General features: G+C 36.2%; 1 protein-coding gene across 1 annotated transcript; it reads left to right on the forward strand.

Annotated features, from left to right (window-relative positions):
• Positions 1 to 3,177: 3,177 nt before the first annotated feature.
• On the forward strand, positions 3,178 to 18,831 carry LOC110786295 (protein REDUCED CHLOROPLAST COVERAGE 1). Its single transcript, XM_021990841.2, has 25 exons — positions 3,178 to 3,444; positions 3,591 to 3,680; positions 3,804 to 3,865; positions 5,109 to 5,201; positions 5,408 to 5,480; positions 5,621 to 5,992; positions 6,108 to 6,175; positions 6,717 to 6,848; positions 7,417 to 7,458; positions 7,595 to 8,119; positions 8,202 to 8,359; positions 8,618 to 9,119; positions 9,207 to 9,269; positions 9,357 to 9,458; positions 10,165 to 10,479; positions 11,208 to 11,300; positions 11,413 to 11,514; positions 11,631 to 11,735; positions 11,960 to 12,093; positions 13,380 to 13,563; positions 14,233 to 14,364; positions 14,655 to 14,767; positions 15,065 to 15,155; positions 16,005 to 18,216; positions 18,464 to 18,831. The coding sequence occupies exons 2-24, from the start codon at positions 3,620 to 3,622 to the stop codon at positions 18,066 to 18,068; spliced, it is 5,586 nt and encodes a 1,861-aa protein (XP_021846533.2). The 5' UTR covers positions 3,178 to 3,444; positions 3,591 to 3,619; the 3' UTR covers positions 18,069 to 18,216; positions 18,464 to 18,831.
• Positions 18,832 to 18,855: the final 24 nt, after the last annotated feature.

The following is an 18,855-nucleotide window of genomic DNA, read 5'->3' on the forward strand; positions in this document are numbered from 1 at the left end:
AAACTTTTCAAAAACAAAAATTATCTAGGAATTAAATCATCTTGCCTTCACCAAAATACCTTTGTATTCATTGTGAATTTGCGTCCCTCCGCCAAATCCTTTCTTTATCATTCTATTCTACCGGACTACTGGGATATGATTGAATTCTTAGACGTACCATGTTATTTTTCAATTCAGTTTAATAGCATTCAGTTTATTTAAGTACAGTTACGTTCAATTAGCTAAAAAAAACACGTTCTTAATTAATAAACTACTTATTACTTTTGCTAAAAGAAGTAACATTAGAAAAATAAGTTGCATCCTTTTGTTACAATTACACAAGTGCCAAATGGGGATAAGGTCTATACCTCGTGACCATGAGTGAGTTCAAACCATTATTCATACAATCATACAGTCATATTGTCCTAAAGTATTAATTGGTCCACCAAGTTTAAGTAATTAAGAAGGGCAAGATATTCTAGGGTTATCTAAATTCTACAGTGGAAGAAACTTCCAAAGAGCTACTTGAGATGGTGAAGAAGAACGTGAATTAGATGGAAACTGAAAACGACGTTATATGGGTCAGCCTCTCCTTTGCAACGGTTGGTTTTGGACTCAAAAAAAGTTGCCTGCAAAATTTGTCTCACCATCACCGTTTTTTAACTTTTAACCATTGGATTAGATACATATCTCACTACGAATTTTTGCCAGTGTGTACAAGATGCGTGCGTAATAATTTACTACATGAATATTAATTTCATATTATTAATTTATGAACATAAAAGTATTTTTTTGTATAATAACTTGTTATGTACTTGTAACTTGTAAATATAGGATTAGGAAAGGAGGGAGTATAACTCTGAACTCGTATAGAAACTAAAAAATATTGAGTTATTTTGAATGTTTTTTTTTTTACATATTCTTAATTTGCATTAATAAAATAAAGTTAACAACCTAAACTATACCGCTAAGGTCTTTAAAAACCATTACAAAACAACCTAAAATAAATTGTATCACTAGTGTCTTTAAAGACCATTACAAAACAACTATGCATTCTTTGTGTCCGTCCTTGTTTGTTGAAAGGGCCTTGCTTGAATGTACGTTGTTGTTGAACAAGCAAAAACATATTTAGATTTTCTATTGACGAATGCCTGTGTGGATAAAATGGAGAATGTCAAAGTTGAATAGAAGCTTGTGAATGATTCCGTTTGTCGTTGTCGAACACGCCAAGTCGCCAACACTACCATTAACTTTCATATATCGATGACAGTTCTTTATGTTGTTAACTGTATTGAGATACGTACAGTGATACTCTTTCTGCATGAATTTAGTGTACGGGGAAATTTGACGTGGATAAAATAGACAACATTAACTTTGCATAAAATCTCGTTAATGGAGTACGGAGTAATACTTTTTCTTGTCATTGTTGAATACAGTACGTCAAATATACTGTTAACTTTCATGTATTGCTGCCAACTCTTTTATGTCATTAGTTTATTTAGATACATACAACGGTATTCTCTAACACAATTCTTGTATATACAGAGATATAAAACACAATTCTTGTATATACAGAGATATAAAACATTCCGATTGCATAAAATCCAGTGACCACCATCATTTAATCATTGAATGGATTTAGTTACTAAGAGTAAGAGTTGATAGAGTTTTATAACCTTGTTAAGAATCTTTGTACATCGCAACTCGCAAGTGTTGCTACTTACAAGTAGTAGTATGATCTTCTCCTTCATATAATACCCTAATGGACTAATGGTCACCCTAAAAAGGACTCCAAATTGAAATCACCAACATTAAACTTGATAAAAACAAATATATACCCCTTAAGTTTTATCCATATATATATATGTATTGTAGATTTGTAGATACATAATACGAAGTATACAAATTGATATCTGTCATATTACAATTTACAAATATTACAAATTGGAAAACGAGTTCAACATGATTCTACACAAATATCCTTTCATTTATTTATATTTATCTGTAGTTTCATATTCCTTTTATATTAATCCACTTGCATCAAAACAATAAATTAGTGCACTACGAACATTTACTATGCTGCACCAATTGACTGTTGGTTCAGTGGTGATTGAGGCTGAACTTGGTAGGGAGGACCTGTGTTCGATCCCCCCCAACAACAATTGGGAGGGAAATGGAACCTATCCACTCAGAACTCGCCCCGAATCCGGATTAGCCCTAAGGGTGAACCGGATGGTACACCAAAAAAAAAAAACATTTACTATGCTGCCTAACCAGTACTTAACTTTGTTTTTTTTTTATAATAAATTTGTTTGACTTCTGATTTATGAAATAATCTTTCAAAAAAGGTATGAAATTATCGTCTTGTTAATTTTTTTAAAAAAAAACTGTTTTGGGTCAGGAGTTTTATATTTATAGGTGAACTGAAAAGGAAACATATCAAGTTGTTGATAAAACATCTAAGTATTATTTAGCAGATTTATTTGTTGTAAAACAATCCTTACTAACATTAATCCATTCAATTTGGATATGTTTAAGATAAGATTGTCCAGTACACATTTGGGTGTACATCCACGCACGAGCGGTCACACGTGACACGGCTTACACAGTCCACACAGATCGCCTAAAACACTACTCTTATTTTACTCTTTCTTTATAACCATTTCAAATAAGCAAATGAACAAAAAAATATATACGGGCTACTAGCTTAATCTACCCAGTACCAAACATTATAACCTTAAATTTTATTTTATTCAAAAAAAAATGTGCATTTGATTGCATATACCCTGCACGGTCGGTCACATGAGCCACACGGATCGACCACACCCTTATTTTAGTCCTTTTTTATATATAATCATTTCAAATAAGCAATTCAACAAAAAAAACTTAATCTACACAATAGCAAACTCTATACACTCAATCTTTATTTACTTAATTTTTTAAAGTTAGTTCTGGCTTTATATTAAACTAACAAAAACACTAACAATAAAACTCCACAAAAATTGCCCACAAAAAAAGTATTTTTATAAATTACTTCATATCCCTATATGGAAGGCAAAAAATTGGGCATTTCAAATAAAAATTTAAAACATAAAAATAAAAATAAAGCCAGAAAAAATTGGCACATAATGCCAAATTATCTGAGCAATAAATCTCCACCCTTCCTTCCTTATCATACCACCTCCTTTGTTTTCAATCTCCTATTTACATTTTTATTTAACTCCCCTGTTCTTCTCTCCCACCAAATTTTCTCCTCCTTCTCTCTCTTCTTTCTCTCTCTACAATTGGAAAAAATAATACTTTTTTTTAATGTTCAACTTCACTTTCAAAATTAGTGTTTTTGCTACTTCTTGAATTTCTACCTTATCCTATTACTAAAAGGCTTTTAATGGTACACTGAAGAAATTGCTCTGTTTTCTTCTCTTCCCCTGTTTTTTTTCTTGGCTTTGGAATTTGTACTTTCTGGTAAGTTTTACTGAGAAATTCTGTCAGAAACATTGAATTTTACGTTATTATGGATTGCCCATCTGCTCAATTTGTTTCATTGTGGTTTAATTTGGTAAGCTTGCATTTTGGTATTGAAATTAATTTCTTATTTATTTTTGTGACAGGAAAAGTTTGATTTATTTAGCTCGTAAAAATGGCACCCAAAAATGGAAGAGGAAAGAGCAAAGGAGATAAGAAGAAGAAAGAAGAGAAAAGTAAATTTTTTTTATCAAAATTTAAATTTAAGAGATTTTGAATATTTTTTTGATTAATTCTCTAATTTTATTTATTTAATTACTAATAATTCTGTTTATTTTAAAAAAATATATATTCTTCAGTTCTTCCAGTCGTTATGGATATCACAGTGAGCCTTCCCGATGACACGAGTGTAGTTTTGAAGGTTTTATTATATTTCTTTCCCTTTTTATTTCATGTTTTAATTGTGTTGATTTCTTTCCATAAAAAAACAGAGCACTCTGTTTTTTTTTTTATTAGCTTTTATTGATTTGATTGTGGTTGTGAGTGGCAGAAGCTTGTTTGCCTAGAAAATCAACCACAATACTCCGTACACCGTAAGAGTCTACTGTAAATAGTTAACGAGTACGAGTGTATTAATAGGGTAGTTTGAAGTAGGTTCGATACTACTAAATTTGAATGGAAGATGTATTACATAAAAGTCTTATATGTGTTGTAACTTGTAAGAGTCTACTATAAATAGTAAACGAGTACGAGTATATTAATAGCGTAGTTTGAACTTTGAAGTAGCTTCGTTACTGCTAAATCCGAATGAATGTTGTACTTCATTAAAATTATCATGCATGTTTGAATTTTTTATGTTGTTGTAATGTTTGGAAGTTTTATAGGTTTAGGCATATAGCCAAATCCATCAATCACTAGAGCATATACATGGTTACTCTATTTTTATTTTGTTTTTTAAATAAAAAATTAAGTTGAACATGCACATACTCCACATATGTTCTTGAATGGAATAAAAAGATTTTATAGGCCAAGACCAAAAGGTAGGTGTCATTTTCTTTATTGGTGGGAATCAAATCTTGTACTCATAGGTACTTTTGCAATATATAATTGCACAATAGTAAATGTTTGGCCAAGTCATCCCTTATCTTTTTATGCATGATGTATATTTACAAGGAAGAAGTCATTATTCCATTCTCATTACAAAGAGTAAAAAAAAAAAAATTGTATGTCGTCCATTATTTTCGATTTACAAAGTAAATGATAAGATAGTTCGAAATTTACATCTTTTCTCAAATACAATATGCATGGATTTGAAATGAACACTATTTTTAAGGTATTCACTCTAACAAGTTCCAGAAAAATAGTTTTTCTGTACAAGAGAGGGACACATGCACTCTGCATACGTTAGACTCTGTAATTATTCCACGTAGCCTATTAAAAGACATAAATCTAAGGCGTGAAAGGTTCTTTAACTTGCCGTGTAAAAACAACAATAATATATGCTTCACACAATGTATACATTTTCAACTAATTACGAGAATAATTTGTTCATAGTCTTTGTCTCCATCTAAACTTATTTGTTTGCATTTGAATTACAAGTGTTCCTTATGTGTCTTGTTTATATCCTTTAATCTACGCTAATATAGACTTAATTTATTTTACAGGGAATATCCACAGATAGAATTATCGACATTCGAAAGCTTCTCTCAGTGAATACAATAACTTGCAACATCACTAATTTCTCCCTATCGCACGAGGTTAATTACCATTTATTCGCCAAAACTTAATTAATTTATCTAATGACTCATTTATTTCACAAAAATAGACCTCAAGATAGCTTTAAATGTGGGGATGACAATTTCTTTTGACATCAGCATTTTTTCTTTTTGCTCCTTTTACTTTTTTTTAATAAAAGCTAAAATAGAATTAACACTTAATTTTGGTATTCTCCATAAATGCGCAGGTCCGGGGCCCACGTTTAAAAGACACGGTGGACATTGCAGCTCTTAAACCCTGCACTCTTACACTGGTTGAAGGTAAAACCCTTACGCGCTAAACGACGCCGTTTTATCTTATCGTCTCATCAGGAAAAACTCTTTCCTCAAAAAGCACCACAAAAAATTAAACGACAACGTTTGCATCATTTCTGATCTTTTATTTCATAAACACTAAACAGAGGCGTACGATAAGGAGACCGCAGCGGCGCACGTTAGAAGGCTACTCGACATTGTTGCCTGTACAACGAGCTTCGGGCCTTCTGCAAGCACCAAAGATGGAACCAAAATCGAAGATGCTAAAAATGCGCGTGGTGCGCAGGATAAGTCCTCATCGGCGAAAAAGTCCGGCAACAAGCCGAACTGTGGCAAACAACCGGCGGTTGTGGTGGAGGAATTCACCGTAAAATCGTTGAATTCGGCGGCGTTGTCTTCTCCTAAAGATGATGTTTCGATGATGATTGACGGAGAGGGAGAGACGAATAATTCGTGCCCTAAGCTTGGTAGCTTCTACGAGTTCTTCTCTCTCGCTCATCTCTCTCCTCCTCTTCAGTGTATGTGCGATTCTTTTTACAATTTTGTTATTGAATTTGATTTTATTGTTTTTAGGGGATATGTGAAGAATATGGCGGAATTTGATTTAATGGATGAATTTTTGATAATATGCAGTTATACGGAGGGCTTCAAAGCAGACCGATGATCAGATTTTAGAGGATGATCATTTATTTTTCATGGATGTAAGATGATTTATTTTGTGTGTGTTAATTATGCTCTTTTCATTTTGTTTACAGTATATTGTTTCCTTAGGTTCTTGTATGGATGTTTTTGAGGTGAAAATTATGTTGATCTGAAAAATAGGAATGTACTTTGATATAGAACTGTGGAATATTATTTAAATGTCAGCTAGTTTTGCCGGTAAGGTTTCCGGAGATGATGTTTATGTTTTGGGAATTACAAATTATCGCGTTAATGAAAATACTTAGCAGTAAGCTCTTTGTTAATTAGTAGAACATAGAGTTTTAATTAGGCTAACATGCAAGTGACAAGTGTGAGATTTGGATCGACTTTCTGAAATATTATAATGATTTGGAAATTACAGTTTTATGTTTTGGATTAATCATGGTCAGTATCTGTTATTGTTAGACCTTACAAGTCCAATTAGGACATATATAAGCAATGTAAGGGTGACTGTGTCTGTTTGGTTATGTCTAATGAGAGACTCTTTTAGTCTGTTGTCCCTGAGTATAAGAAATTTATATTGTTTTGGGATTTGGACAGGTTAAGCTGTGCAATGGCAAGGTGGTTCTCGTTGAGGTTTGTAAGCGAGGTTTCATCAGTATTGGAAAGCATCGTGTCCTCAGTCACAACCTTGTTGATCTGCTGAGACAAATCAGTAGAGCTTTTGATAATGTGAGTTACATATGTCTTTTTACTGATGAATTTGGCATGTGTTTCAAGTTAGCTTTCTCTTTTTTTTTTTTGTGTGTGTGTGTGTGTGTGTGTGTGGGGGGGGGGGGGGGGGTTGGTTAGTGGTGGGTATTGTTTAGAAGGAAAATATATATTGCAAAAGACACTTTTTGTTGAAATGTTGTAAGAAGACTTGTGCATTGTTATATATTCACTTCATGGAGGCAATGTTTCTTGTGAGACAGTGAGATAAGGATACCATATTACCATTTCGATTCTTGTCATATTCCTTGTGGTGTATACGATTGAGGCTAGAAGTAGCATCTTTTAGCTTTATCATCCACCACAGATAATGGAGAAGTCCTTTCTCTTGATAAAGTAAAAAAAATAGAGCTCATGCAATTGCTGTTTTCCCTGGACTTAGGATTTGGTTGCAGATCAAGTTCATTGATAAGGCTGATTGCTGCCTTCACTTCTCGTCACCCTTTCTCTGTGTCCTTGTTGCATTCCAGTGGCACATACCTATTTTCTTCCAATTGTTAAACATGTTTTTTTGGTGATTAACTTGTAGGCATATGATGAGCTCATGAAAGCATTCTCGGAGCGCAACAAGGTATTCAAATGTCTTTTTCCTGTTGGTTGTTGCTTCTTTGACCGAAGGCTTTTAGATAAATTAGTCCTGTTTCCTTTCACTTTTAATCTACGCCCTTTCAATTTTAATCAACTTCTTTTACTTTTTGCTTTTGCAGTTTGGTAACCTGCCTTATGGCTTCAGGGCCAATACATGGCTCATTCCTCCGTCTGCAACACATTCACTTTCTACATTCCCCCCTCTTCCGGTAGAGGATGAATCTTGGGGTGGCAATGGCGGTGGGTGGGGAAGAAATGGAAAAAGTGATTTGATACCGTGGGCAAATGAATTCCGTTTTGTTGCATCAATGCCTTGTAAGACTCCTGAAGAGAGGCAAATACGAGATAGAAAGGCTTTTCTTATTCATAGCTTGTTTGTAGATGTAGCAATTTTTAGGGCAATTTCTACCTTGCAACATGTAATGGAGAAAACAATTGTGACTGAGGCAACTGTAAATGATGAGATTATTCATACTGAGAAAGTTGGTGATTTGCATATCACTGTCATGAAGGATGTTTCTCTTGCTAGCTTTAAGCTGGACACTAAGATTGATGGGCTTCGTGCCACTGGTTTGGATCAGAAGGCTTTAACAGAGAGGAACCTGCTAAAAGGAATAACGGCAGATGAGAATACTGCTGCTCATGTATGACAGTTTCACAGTTTAGAGCTTGCATCTTTGGTTGGTTGAGATAAATGGCTTGCTAAAGTTTATGCTTTTGTTCCAGGATATCGGCAGTTTAGGCTCTGTTAATCTGAGGTACGCTGGTTATGTTGTCACGGTGAAGGTTGAAGTCAAAGAGGATGCACCTGTGGATTCATTGTCACCTAGCATAGAAACTTTTGATCAGCCTGAAGGTGGTGCTAACGCACTCAATATTAACAGGTCACCATCTCTGACTTACTCATTCGGAAAATTGAGGTCAGCTGCTGCATGTGCGCGCACGATCGTGCTTGCGTGCTAGCTTGCTTTTGCGTGTGTATTTGGTCATTTTATTTATAGACTACCTTTATTTTTCTCTCTTTTGATGACTCTGTGGAATGGGTTGATACCAACTCATGAATGTTCTAGTTTCCCCGTCAATGACTGCCTTTCAACTAGGATCATTTACACTTACACTTTTCTTCCAAATTTTCCTTGCAGTTTAAGACTTTTGCTTCATAAAGGAGCAGCTACAGACAATCAGAAATGGGCAACTCAATCGGAACAGTCAGAGAATCGAAGACTCAACACATCTCAAACTTTTGTGGAGAAACTATTGGAAGACAGTCTTTCCAAGCTTCAGGAAGAGAACACAAAGCAAGATAATTGTGTGAGATGGGAGCTAGGGGCATGTTGGATTCAACATCTTCAGGACCAAAAGAATACAGAGAAAGACAAGAAACCCTCTGCTGCAAAGGCTAAGAATGACATGAAGGTCGAGGGGTTGGGAACACCCCTTAGATCCCTCAGGAACAAGAAATCAGAAGGGATTTCTCAAGTACATTCTGATAAAGAACCTTCAAATTCAAGCAGTGCTGACGTGTCATCTACTGAAGCACAGTCCGGTACCAGTCACAGTGAAAGTGAGCTTGCGCTCAAAAGGATTTTGTCAGATGCAGCTTTCACTCGTTTAAAAGAATCAGATACAGGATTGCACCAGAAGGTAGTATTTCTAGGAACTCATAAGAGGATATTCTTATATTTTATTTCTTGTGGAATACTTGTTGATGGAATAATGTTTGGCGTGCAGTCTTTGCAAGAACTGATTGACCTCTCGCAGAAATATTATGATGATGTTGCTCTGCCTAAGCTGGTACTCTTGAATTTTCATATCTGGCAATTTTGTGATTTTCTCTGCTCAAAATACCACTTCTACAATATCTTATATAACCTTATACAGGTAGCAGATTTTGGCTCATTAGAACTCTCACCTGTTGATGGACGAACATTAACCGATTTTATGCATACAAGAGGTCTGCGGATGAATTCTCTCGGACGTGTTGTAAGTTCTTTGATCCAGTTTGCCGTGGCTCTTTCATAATTACCCTATGAAAAGACCATGTAATAACTATAACTAGGATGACCAAAAAGAGTTCTTTTACTATAAATTTCATGTAAACCTGAAAAGGATGGCATTTATAATTAACTCAAATCAAGAGAAGGGAAAATTGATAGAGACCATCCTCTTTAACGCAAATACAAAAACTTACATAAGACGGTCTTAAGTATAAGACTAACTTCTTACCAATAGTTATACTTTTTAATCAATTAGTTACTCAATGTGATCAAATAGTTATATTATACTATTACTAATATTACTTTCCAGTCAAATAGTTATACTTTCTAATCATGTAGTTGTAGTTTCCAGTCAAATAGTTATCTTTTTTAATGCTGACATCAACGGTCTTAACATATGGCGGTCTCATAGGAGACATACTCTAACACAAAAACCACTTATACTTACTTCTTACTTTGACACTGTATTAGCTTGGGTGTAGACTGTGAACCAATAATTGCCGGAGATCAAAGATTCTTGTGGAATCTACAATTTCCGGCAAATTGCATATCAGCATATACACCTATTTAAGGGATAATAGCCCTTAAATGCCTTATTGTTTTCTGCACCAAACCAATATTTTTAGCAATGGAGAAGTCAACCTCCTCAACTGAGGTAAGTCTGGCTGATTCAGGTTTTATCCTTTGATCAGGTGAAGTTGTCAGAGAAGCTCTCTCATGTGCAGTCTCTCTGTATCCATGAGATGATTGTTCGAGCCTATAAGCACATTCTCCAAGCAGTGATTGCTTCTGTTGGTAATGAAGACGTGGCTGTGACTGTTGCTTCAGCTTTAAATTTTATGCTGGGGGTTCCTGAGACTGGTGATTCGGAAAAGTCATATAATGTTCATTCCCTGGTATGGAGATGGCTGGAGTTATTCTTGGTGAAACGATATGACTGGGATATCAATGGTTTTAGCTTCAAAGACCTAAGAAAATTCGCCATTCTACGTGGACTTTGTCAAAAGGTATATTTAAGATCCAGTTTTCTTCTGTAAGAACATTGTTCTAATTTCTGTATATGTGAGCATGTTTATATTAGGTTAAGAAATTCATAGTGAGATATTGCTATACAAAGTTTAGGAAATGCCTGAAATACTCTTGGAACAATTTCTAAATGATAGTTAAATATGATTGTAGACACAAAAAATTGGCAAGAGAGAGCAAGTTTTGTTGCAATGTTTGATAGAGGTTTCCCAGTGCACAAGAGAAAAGAGGATCCAATACCAAGACGATTTCAATCTTAGGAAGTGCAACAAACTTGAGAAATGTTGGAATCCATGCCAGAACATTTATTAGGATAAGTTTGGGCTTGGGCTGGCTGTTTCCATTGACCAAATTTACTGGTGTACTTTCTTTATAATGAGTCACTTAATATAAGTGGGATGTGCACGTTTTGCTTATATTTTGCTGGATCCCACAACAATAACAGAACCCAGCGTTACTCCATGAACCCCAAATTCATAAAATTTGATGTATGCAGCCGGATTTGTAAATACTTTTGTGCCCACATTAGTTGTTTCTTTGAATCCTAAAAACTGTAACAAGATGATTCTAGGCAAGTTTAATGTTCAAAAGTCAAAACTCCCAATATAACAAGTGAAGTATTATCGTGCTATTTGCCAAGTGATCATACTGAACTGTTAATGTTGGATTGATCGAAATGTGGAGTAATATTTATCTTTACTATTTTTAGGTGGGTCTTGAATTGGTTCCGAGGGATTATGATATGAGCTCTCCCAATCCTTTCCGCATATCAGACATCGTTAGCCTGACACCTGTCCACAAGGTGAGAATTAATAGATTTTATTTTGTGTGTTTCACGCAGAGCAGAAAATATCCTGTTGCAGGTTGTCTGAGGCTAATTTTTTTGTTATTCTGTGTAATGTTACCTCCTGCAGCAAGCAGCATGTTCATCTGCTGATGGCAGGCAGCTTTTGGAGTCGTCAAAAACAGCTCTAGATAAAGGAAAGCTTGAAGATGCAGTTAATTATGGGACAAAGGTCTTTGACTTCTGATGTTTATGAATTCCATATGTGAATTTCTGTTGACAGATTCAAATAAATTTGCTGTTATAAGTTGCTTAACTTGCTTGTAATTTTTGATGGGGGTTCTACAGGCTCTAGCAAAGCTGGTTGCAGTTTGTGGTCCCTATCACCGGATGACTGCAGGAGCTTACAGTCTCCTTGCCGTGGTGTTGTATCATACTGGAGATTTTAACCAGGTTAGTGTTTGACTTTCAGCTTGATGGCCTGATGTAGATGTTACTGAATTTGTTGCAACCATTTGTCCATTGCTGTTGAGTCGAGTCAGTTGACAATGATGGTAAAAACATTTTTATGCATTAAAATGCATATTTTGCACATGTTTACTCTTTAGCTTATCAGCTTCATGCATCCTGTCTATGCTCCATTAGTTTAATGACTTATTAAGACAATTGAATTTCAGGCTACAATTTACCAGCAAAAAGCTTTGGACATCAATGAGAGGGAACTGGGACTCGATCACCCTGACACAATGAAAAGCTATGGAGATTTAGCTGTTTTCTATTACCGCCTTCAGCATACAGAGCTGGCTCTTAAGTATGTTTTTCTTAGAATGTGTAGGTTTCTTTGTTTAAACTTTGTAGTATTTGAGAAGACTTGCATTTTGTCATCGGACATGCTAAAAGATTGTGTCTTGGTGGTTTGGTGAATTTTAGTGAACTATTAATTTTAACAGTTAAACCAACAGTTTTTTTCGCATTAGTTTGATTTTCTGTGACAGAAAGACCTTATGAAAAGGTAATTCTTGTTTTGATACACAATTACTTGCACGGATGCTACTTTGGTATCCATCAGTTTTCTGATATATGATATATGTGTGTGAACAAGGTAGTCGACTTTTTAGTTATGCTATTCATTTCTTTGGTCTGGTTTCCATACTAAGTTTTCTGTAAGATCAGTGAGATTATTTTTCTAACTGTCAGTGCTCTTTCATTTCTCCTTATTGAACCTAGTTTCCCAATTTTCGCATGTCCTACCATTTCCAGATTTTCCTACCTATGTAACTATGGTGTAATTTGCCTTTAGATTTTAAGAATTTCGGGTGAATACCTGACCACTTTCTTGACCTTTCAAAAGAGGGTTGACTTTGTTACTGAATCCCAAATGATTGAATTGGCTCTTCTTCATGGATTCTTGCTGAATTCTCATTTGGAATGCATACTTGATTAAGCACCTTACAGAAGAGACTGTAGATTTTATACTTACCTTTTTCTTAATCAATAGTTGAAAGTTAGGTGAATATATTAAAAAGTGGTTTCCAAGATTTAGGAGAAAGGTTGCTGCTTAGACTTCCCAGCTTAATTTCTTACATGCATATGACCCTCTGCGTTCTATTCACCTGATTTTCACTTATTTTTCCTGAACTTATCTTATCTGAACTTAACTGAACTTATCTGAACTTATCTGAACTTATTAGAACTTATTTTAGTTATAAATTGTGCTTGGTCAACCCTTATTTTTTCTGAACTTATCTTATCTGAACTTAACTGAACTTATCTGAACTTATTTTTCCTGAAATAAGTAGAAATAGGGTGAACAGAAAATTAAGTGGACGACATGGGAGCTTGAGATATCCGTTACTGTCAACAGGCATATTGTAAAATATTGTTTAGTACCCAGCTGCTCAACTTCTTTGGCAAACCTGAATAAAAGTTATCATTTTCATACTCGATTAACGTGTAAATGAAGAGACCATATGCATCTCCTTCGCACCTCTGTGTCCCCAGTTCTTGTTTAGTTGTTTCATCCACATTATGCAAGATGCTACCTCTTTTTTTCCAAAAATATCAGGAAGAAGTCATTGAATGTGAATATTTCCCCAGGTATGTGAAGCGTGCATTGTATCTATTACATCTTACATGTGGTCCATCTCATCCAAATACTGCTGCCACGTATATTAATGTGGCTATGATGGAGGAAGGCCTCGGAAATGTGCATGTTGCCCTTAGATATCTCCACAAGGCTCTGAAGTGTAACCAAAGGTTACTTGGACCAGATCACATTCAGGTTCTTTTCTCTTTTATTTTCCCTATTTCTATCTTTCATTCCTAAGTAAATTTATGTGGTGTATTCTGGCTTCATGTTTTTTGTCTTGTACTCTTTTGGAATGTTGATGTTATAGCTTACACACCACTAGGTATTCTGTTGTGAGCTAGTATAACACTTATTGTTATCTCACGTATAAGAAGGATATATTTGGTCCTAGCTTCAGTTTTTTACTTTTGTATTCATTACATGCTTTAGTCTTGCACAAATGAAGTCAAACCACTCTGTTATTCCTACTTTTGTTTTGCCTCTGAAAAAAATGTTCCTTTCAAAAATGTTGAAGAACTTCATTTATGGAGTGATTTAGTTCTGTGTTACTATCTCAGTCCAGGTGCTTTCTTGTCGTAGAGCTAGATTGACAAACTAGGAAGTTCTATGATTGATAAAGGGATCCTTTTCTTTTTCCTTTGTTAATGTTTAAAATTATTACCTTAGACGTCCTTCCCCTGGAAGTAATTAGCCATCACCTAATCTTCTTTGAGTCACCAATATGATAAGTATGTTATTTCCTCTTTAAGACTTAGAACTTATGTGTTCTAATTTACTAGTTGAGCTGTCTCCTCCGTATCTTTCTCTTCTATATCTTCAACAATTAGACTAACCGTAATGATCCCCCCCCATTTTCTCCAGACAGCAGCAAGTTATCATGCCATTGCTATTGCACTTTCGTTAATGGAAGCCTATCCTCTGAGTGTTCAGCATGAGCAGACAACCTTGCAAATTCTTCGGGCTAAGCTAGGGCCTGATGATTTACGCACTCAGGTATTGATTTTTTCTTGTCCTAGTGAAAGTGATGTAGGTAATGTTTACTATTTCTGATATGTGGGCTGCTCATTCAACATGTAAAAATAAACCTCGAAGTGCTTTGATGATTTTTTCTTCTTCTTTTTCATAGAGATGTTTTTCTAGATGTTTTTTTGGGGGTAAAATTGCTGGAAGAACTTAGGTAGAAGACATCTTTGTGCTATTTTAAGCATGAACTTTGCAAGGAAATTTGTTTTATTGTATTCCAGAGTCAATTCTGAGTCATGTTTACGATCCAACCCTGGCAGGATGCTGCTGCTTGGCTTGAGTATTTTGAATCCAAGGCTTTTGAACAGCAAGAAGCTGCCAGAAATGGGACCAGGAAACCTGATGCTTCCATCGCAAGCAAAGGTCATCTAAGGTATATCCATGAAGTTATGAACCTGAATTTGAAGAGATCTTTTCTAAGAGCCATGTACTATATTTGGCTTTGTTCCTTTTTTCTTAGTATAGCTTGGTGTCTCAGGTGTCTGATGGATATATGGCCCAATTGGGTTCATTCTGACGTGTTGTTCATGAACATAATTGTTTAAACCTTGATTTGGATTTTATTTGGGGTCTTTTCACTTACGGTTGTGGGCTTTTTTTCCATGTGAATGAATGTGTGTTTTATGCAATATCCTGTGACTCACACTTAACCTTTGTTGTAAATTGCCAGTGTCTCAGACTTGCTTGACTACATAAATCCAAGTCCTGATACGAAAGGGAGAAATTCAATGTCAGTCAAGAGAAAAAGCTATTTTGTGAAGGTATATAAGCTCTTTCTAGTCTCCATGGATAAAGTTCAGACTTTATACACGAGGGATACGCTTTATTGCAACTACTTTGATATGAAAATTTGTAGTATGATACTTGATCACCGAACAGGTTGTTTCCTCTAAAGCATTTTGCTTGATTATCTAGTTTGATTAAAGTCTCAGTTGGTTTTGTAGTGTCCTTGTTAAATCTGGAAAATGTGTTCTTCAGTTTTATTCCAATGCAGACTCTCTTGGTCCTTGCATATAAATCCATCAGGAAGCTACTGAAACAACAAAACCATTGGTCATATTTGGACGTGCAGAAGATTCATCTGCTCATCTGTAGTGACATACATCTCTATGAAGTCACTACTTTTGCTAATTAATGGAATTGGAAACAATTATAGCAGAATGAGTTGCATTCACTTTTTTTGTATTCTTGCAATCTTTTCTACCAGTCATGCGTGTCTTCTAAGCCACACATGATATTTTCTGACCCTAATTTGTTTTGACATGTCCTTCTCTTCAAATTCAGAATTTCTCACATTTGAGAAGCCTTTGTTTAACTGAAAGAAGAAGCTTATTTCAGACCTTCTAATTCGCATATTGGAAAAGAAAAGCTGTGTGGATTTTCTTAGCCTGCTTCCTAGCTAGTTACAACTTAGAGTCTAGAACATGATTTTTGAGTTGCTATCCTTACCAGTGCTGTATGTATGATGTTCACGTGTCCTGTCATAATTGGGTATGAGGGACTGGAGACTGGTTAAAAAAATGAGTTTTTCACCAGTATATTTGACTGTGCTTTTATCATCTCTTTATATTTATAGTTTTCCCTCTCACTAAACTATGATGTTTCTACAGGTCCAAGAAAAAGCAAACCAGGCTTCCAGCAAACCCAGCTCCGAGAGTTCTCCAAAAGAAACAACCCCCATTATTTCAGAGGGAGATAATGAACCTGAAGGTATTATTGGTGAAGCTGAATCTGATGTTACATCTGATGCAGCAAAATTGACAGATAGTACTTTAGAGCCCGTTCAGCCTGTTGTGCCTGTGCGTGAACCTGCACATGTGAAGCAGCCTTTCACTTTGAGTAAAGTCCCACCTGAAACCAATATTGAAGCTGAAGATGGGTGGCAGCCCGTCCAACGGCCAAGATCAGCTGGGGGACATAGTCGTCGAGTTAGACAGCGGCGTGCAACAATTGGCAAAGTATATGGTTATCAGAAGAAAGAAGTCGTTGAAACCGATCCATCCAGACTTAATAATTCAATCCAAAATGCTAACTATTATGTGTTGAAGAAACGTGCATTGTCACCTGCTAGTTACACGGATCAGCAGAATGCAAAAAATGCCTCCCAAGTCAGCAAATTTGGACGAAGAATTGTCAAAGCTGTGACTTACAGGGTCAAGTCTGTGCCTTCCTCTACCAAAGATGAATCAAGGGAGGTTTCTAGCAGAGAAAGTGAATCTGTACAAATTCATGAAAAGCCCACAATTGTTAGGCTGGGTAAATCTCCTTCCTATAAGGATGTTGCACTTGCACCCCCAGGGACCATCTCTAAACTGCAAGCCAGTGTTACCCAAAGTGATATATGTGAAGATACTGTGAGCAGTGATTTAAGAGAAAACGTTGCCTCTGAAAATGCAGATGTCGAGGTAGACATTGTGAAAGAGGTTAACGAGGGTTCTCTGTCAAATTCTAAAGAGTCCTCACCAGGTCATCAGGATATGGAAGAAAACCAATCTGTTGGTGTAGCAAGAAATGTTGATACTTCTGTTGACAAGGCGGAAAGTGATACAATTGACATCCATGAAGTGGTGCCTGAGAACGAGCCTGTAAAAAAGATGACAACAAATTCAACAAGTGCTTCAAACGATGTGAAGTTTGAGATCGACATATCTTGCGGCTCTCAAACAGAACATAACGCAGCCTCTCCAGTACAAGGAGAAGAGCATTTGGAGGACAAACGAATGGTTGCAAATTTCAGTGATGCACTTGATATTCCCAGCAAAAAGTTGTCTGCTTCTGCTGCACCATTTAACCCGTCACCAACTAATCCACGGTCTGCTCCTTTGCCCCTGAACATGAATCTTCCTTCTGGTCCAGGCGCTGTTCCAGCTGTAGGTCCTTGGCCTATGAACATGACTCTCCACCCTGGACCTGCTACAGTAATGCCAGCTGTTAATCCTATGTGCTCCTCACCTCACCACCCATACCCGTCTCCACCAACTACACCAAATATTATACAACAGGTGCAGTTCATGTATCCTCCTTACAGCCAGGCTCAGCCTGTACCACCGAACAGCTTTCCTCCAAATGGAAATCATTATCATCGCAATCATTATGTATGGCAATGCAACATGAATCCTGGCACCATTTGGCGCCCAGTTGAGTTCTCTGTAATTCCACCTGTGTCTGAACCAATCTGTGAACCTGTATCAGAACAAAGGGCTCAATCTCCAAACTCCGACAGCAGCCAAGGTTTGGCCCCTCTTCTGCCTGATGATATTGGTAGTGTTGAGGAGGCAAAGAAAGAAGTGGTGCTTCCGATAGCAGAAGTGGTACATGATACAGATAAATTGGCTTGTATTGGGTTGGAGAATAAGAAGCAGAAAGAGGATCCGGCTTCTTGTGTGGATAAGGATAGTAATGGGACAACACTGGCATGTGATGACAGTCCCAACGAAAAGTCAGAGGATAGCGCTGAGGTTACTAAGTCTGATCATCTAGTGGAGGATGACGAAAGAACTTTCAGCATTTTAATCCGAGGAAAAAGAAACAGAAAACAAACTCTAAGAGTGCCGATAAGCTTGCTTAGAAGACCTCATTGTTCACAGTCATTCAAAATTGCATACAGCAGAGTTGTGCGAGAAAGTGAAACTTCTAGGCCCTTGTCATCTTGTGAAAGCAATGTAGCAACATGAGTGGAGTTGGTTTTCACTGCAAGTCAGGAGTTATGGAAAACATATATGTTCCTCTATGCGGTGTAGGTGTCTCAGATTACGTGGAGCCTTACTGGTCTTTTGTGCTATTACTGCAATTGGACTTCAAATGTTTTTTCTGAGGTTAAAGGTTAGTTCTTTGTAATCAAATGCCTTTCATATTTTTTTTTCTTATTGTTGAAGAACCAATTTTTTGTTGATTAAGAGCTTGGGCATTTACATACCCATGTTCAGAAATTGTTCTTTTAGAACTGCACAAGAAAATTCTTATCATCATACGATCTCATCTTTTGTGTAACCTGTAGTTTAACATCCTTGTTCTGATTGTACAGCTACATGTTTCTGTGCTCTAATCACCAGAATTTGTTTTACTGCAGGTCTTTTATTGGGAGACTGCTATTTAGGAGTGAGGTGGCTTTTCTCCCCTAAAAATTGAAGAATGTTTGGCGACGTGATGTATACTGAAGATAGAAAATTCATAGATTTTGATTCGCAGAATGCACAGATAAACTCGATTATGGTTATTGCAAGGTTTTGATAGTGATTGATACAATTTTGTTCAACCGTGTATACTGACTGCTTCAACTGTTGTATTGACAAGGTATTGACATTTTGCTCCTCTCCCAGTCAATGTACCTAGTTTCTTCCCCTCCTCACCTTTTTTTTTTCTGTGACATTATACCATAACTTTAAAGTTGCATTGCCTTATGAATAAGAAGGTGCAAGTATTTCTTCCTGAAGTTCACAGTAGATGTTTTGTGTGCCTGTT

This window comes from Spinacia oleracea, chromosome 2, assembly GCF_020520425.1.
Source record: "Spinacia oleracea cultivar Varoflay chromosome 2, BTI_SOV_V1, whole genome shotgun sequence".
NCBI classification, from domain to species: Eukaryota; Viridiplantae; Streptophyta; class Magnoliopsida; order Caryophyllales; family Amaranthaceae; genus Spinacia; species Spinacia oleracea.

What these genes read in the sequence shown, in the direction of transcription:
- LOC110786295 (XM_021990841.2), top strand. Translation starts at nt 3,620, where the DNA reads ATGGCACCCAAAAATGGAAGAGGAAAGAGCAAAGGAGATAAGAAGAAG. An exon ending in AACGCACTCAATATTAACAG is followed by an intron (nt 8,360 to 8,617) that starts GTCACCATCTCT and finishes TTTTCCTTGCAG; the next exon opens with TTTAAGACTTTTGCTTCATA. An exon ending in TACGTGGACTTTGTCAAAAG is followed by an intron (nt 10,480 to 11,207) that starts GTATATTTAAGA and finishes TACTATTTTTAG; the next exon opens with GTGGGTCTTGAATTGGTTCC.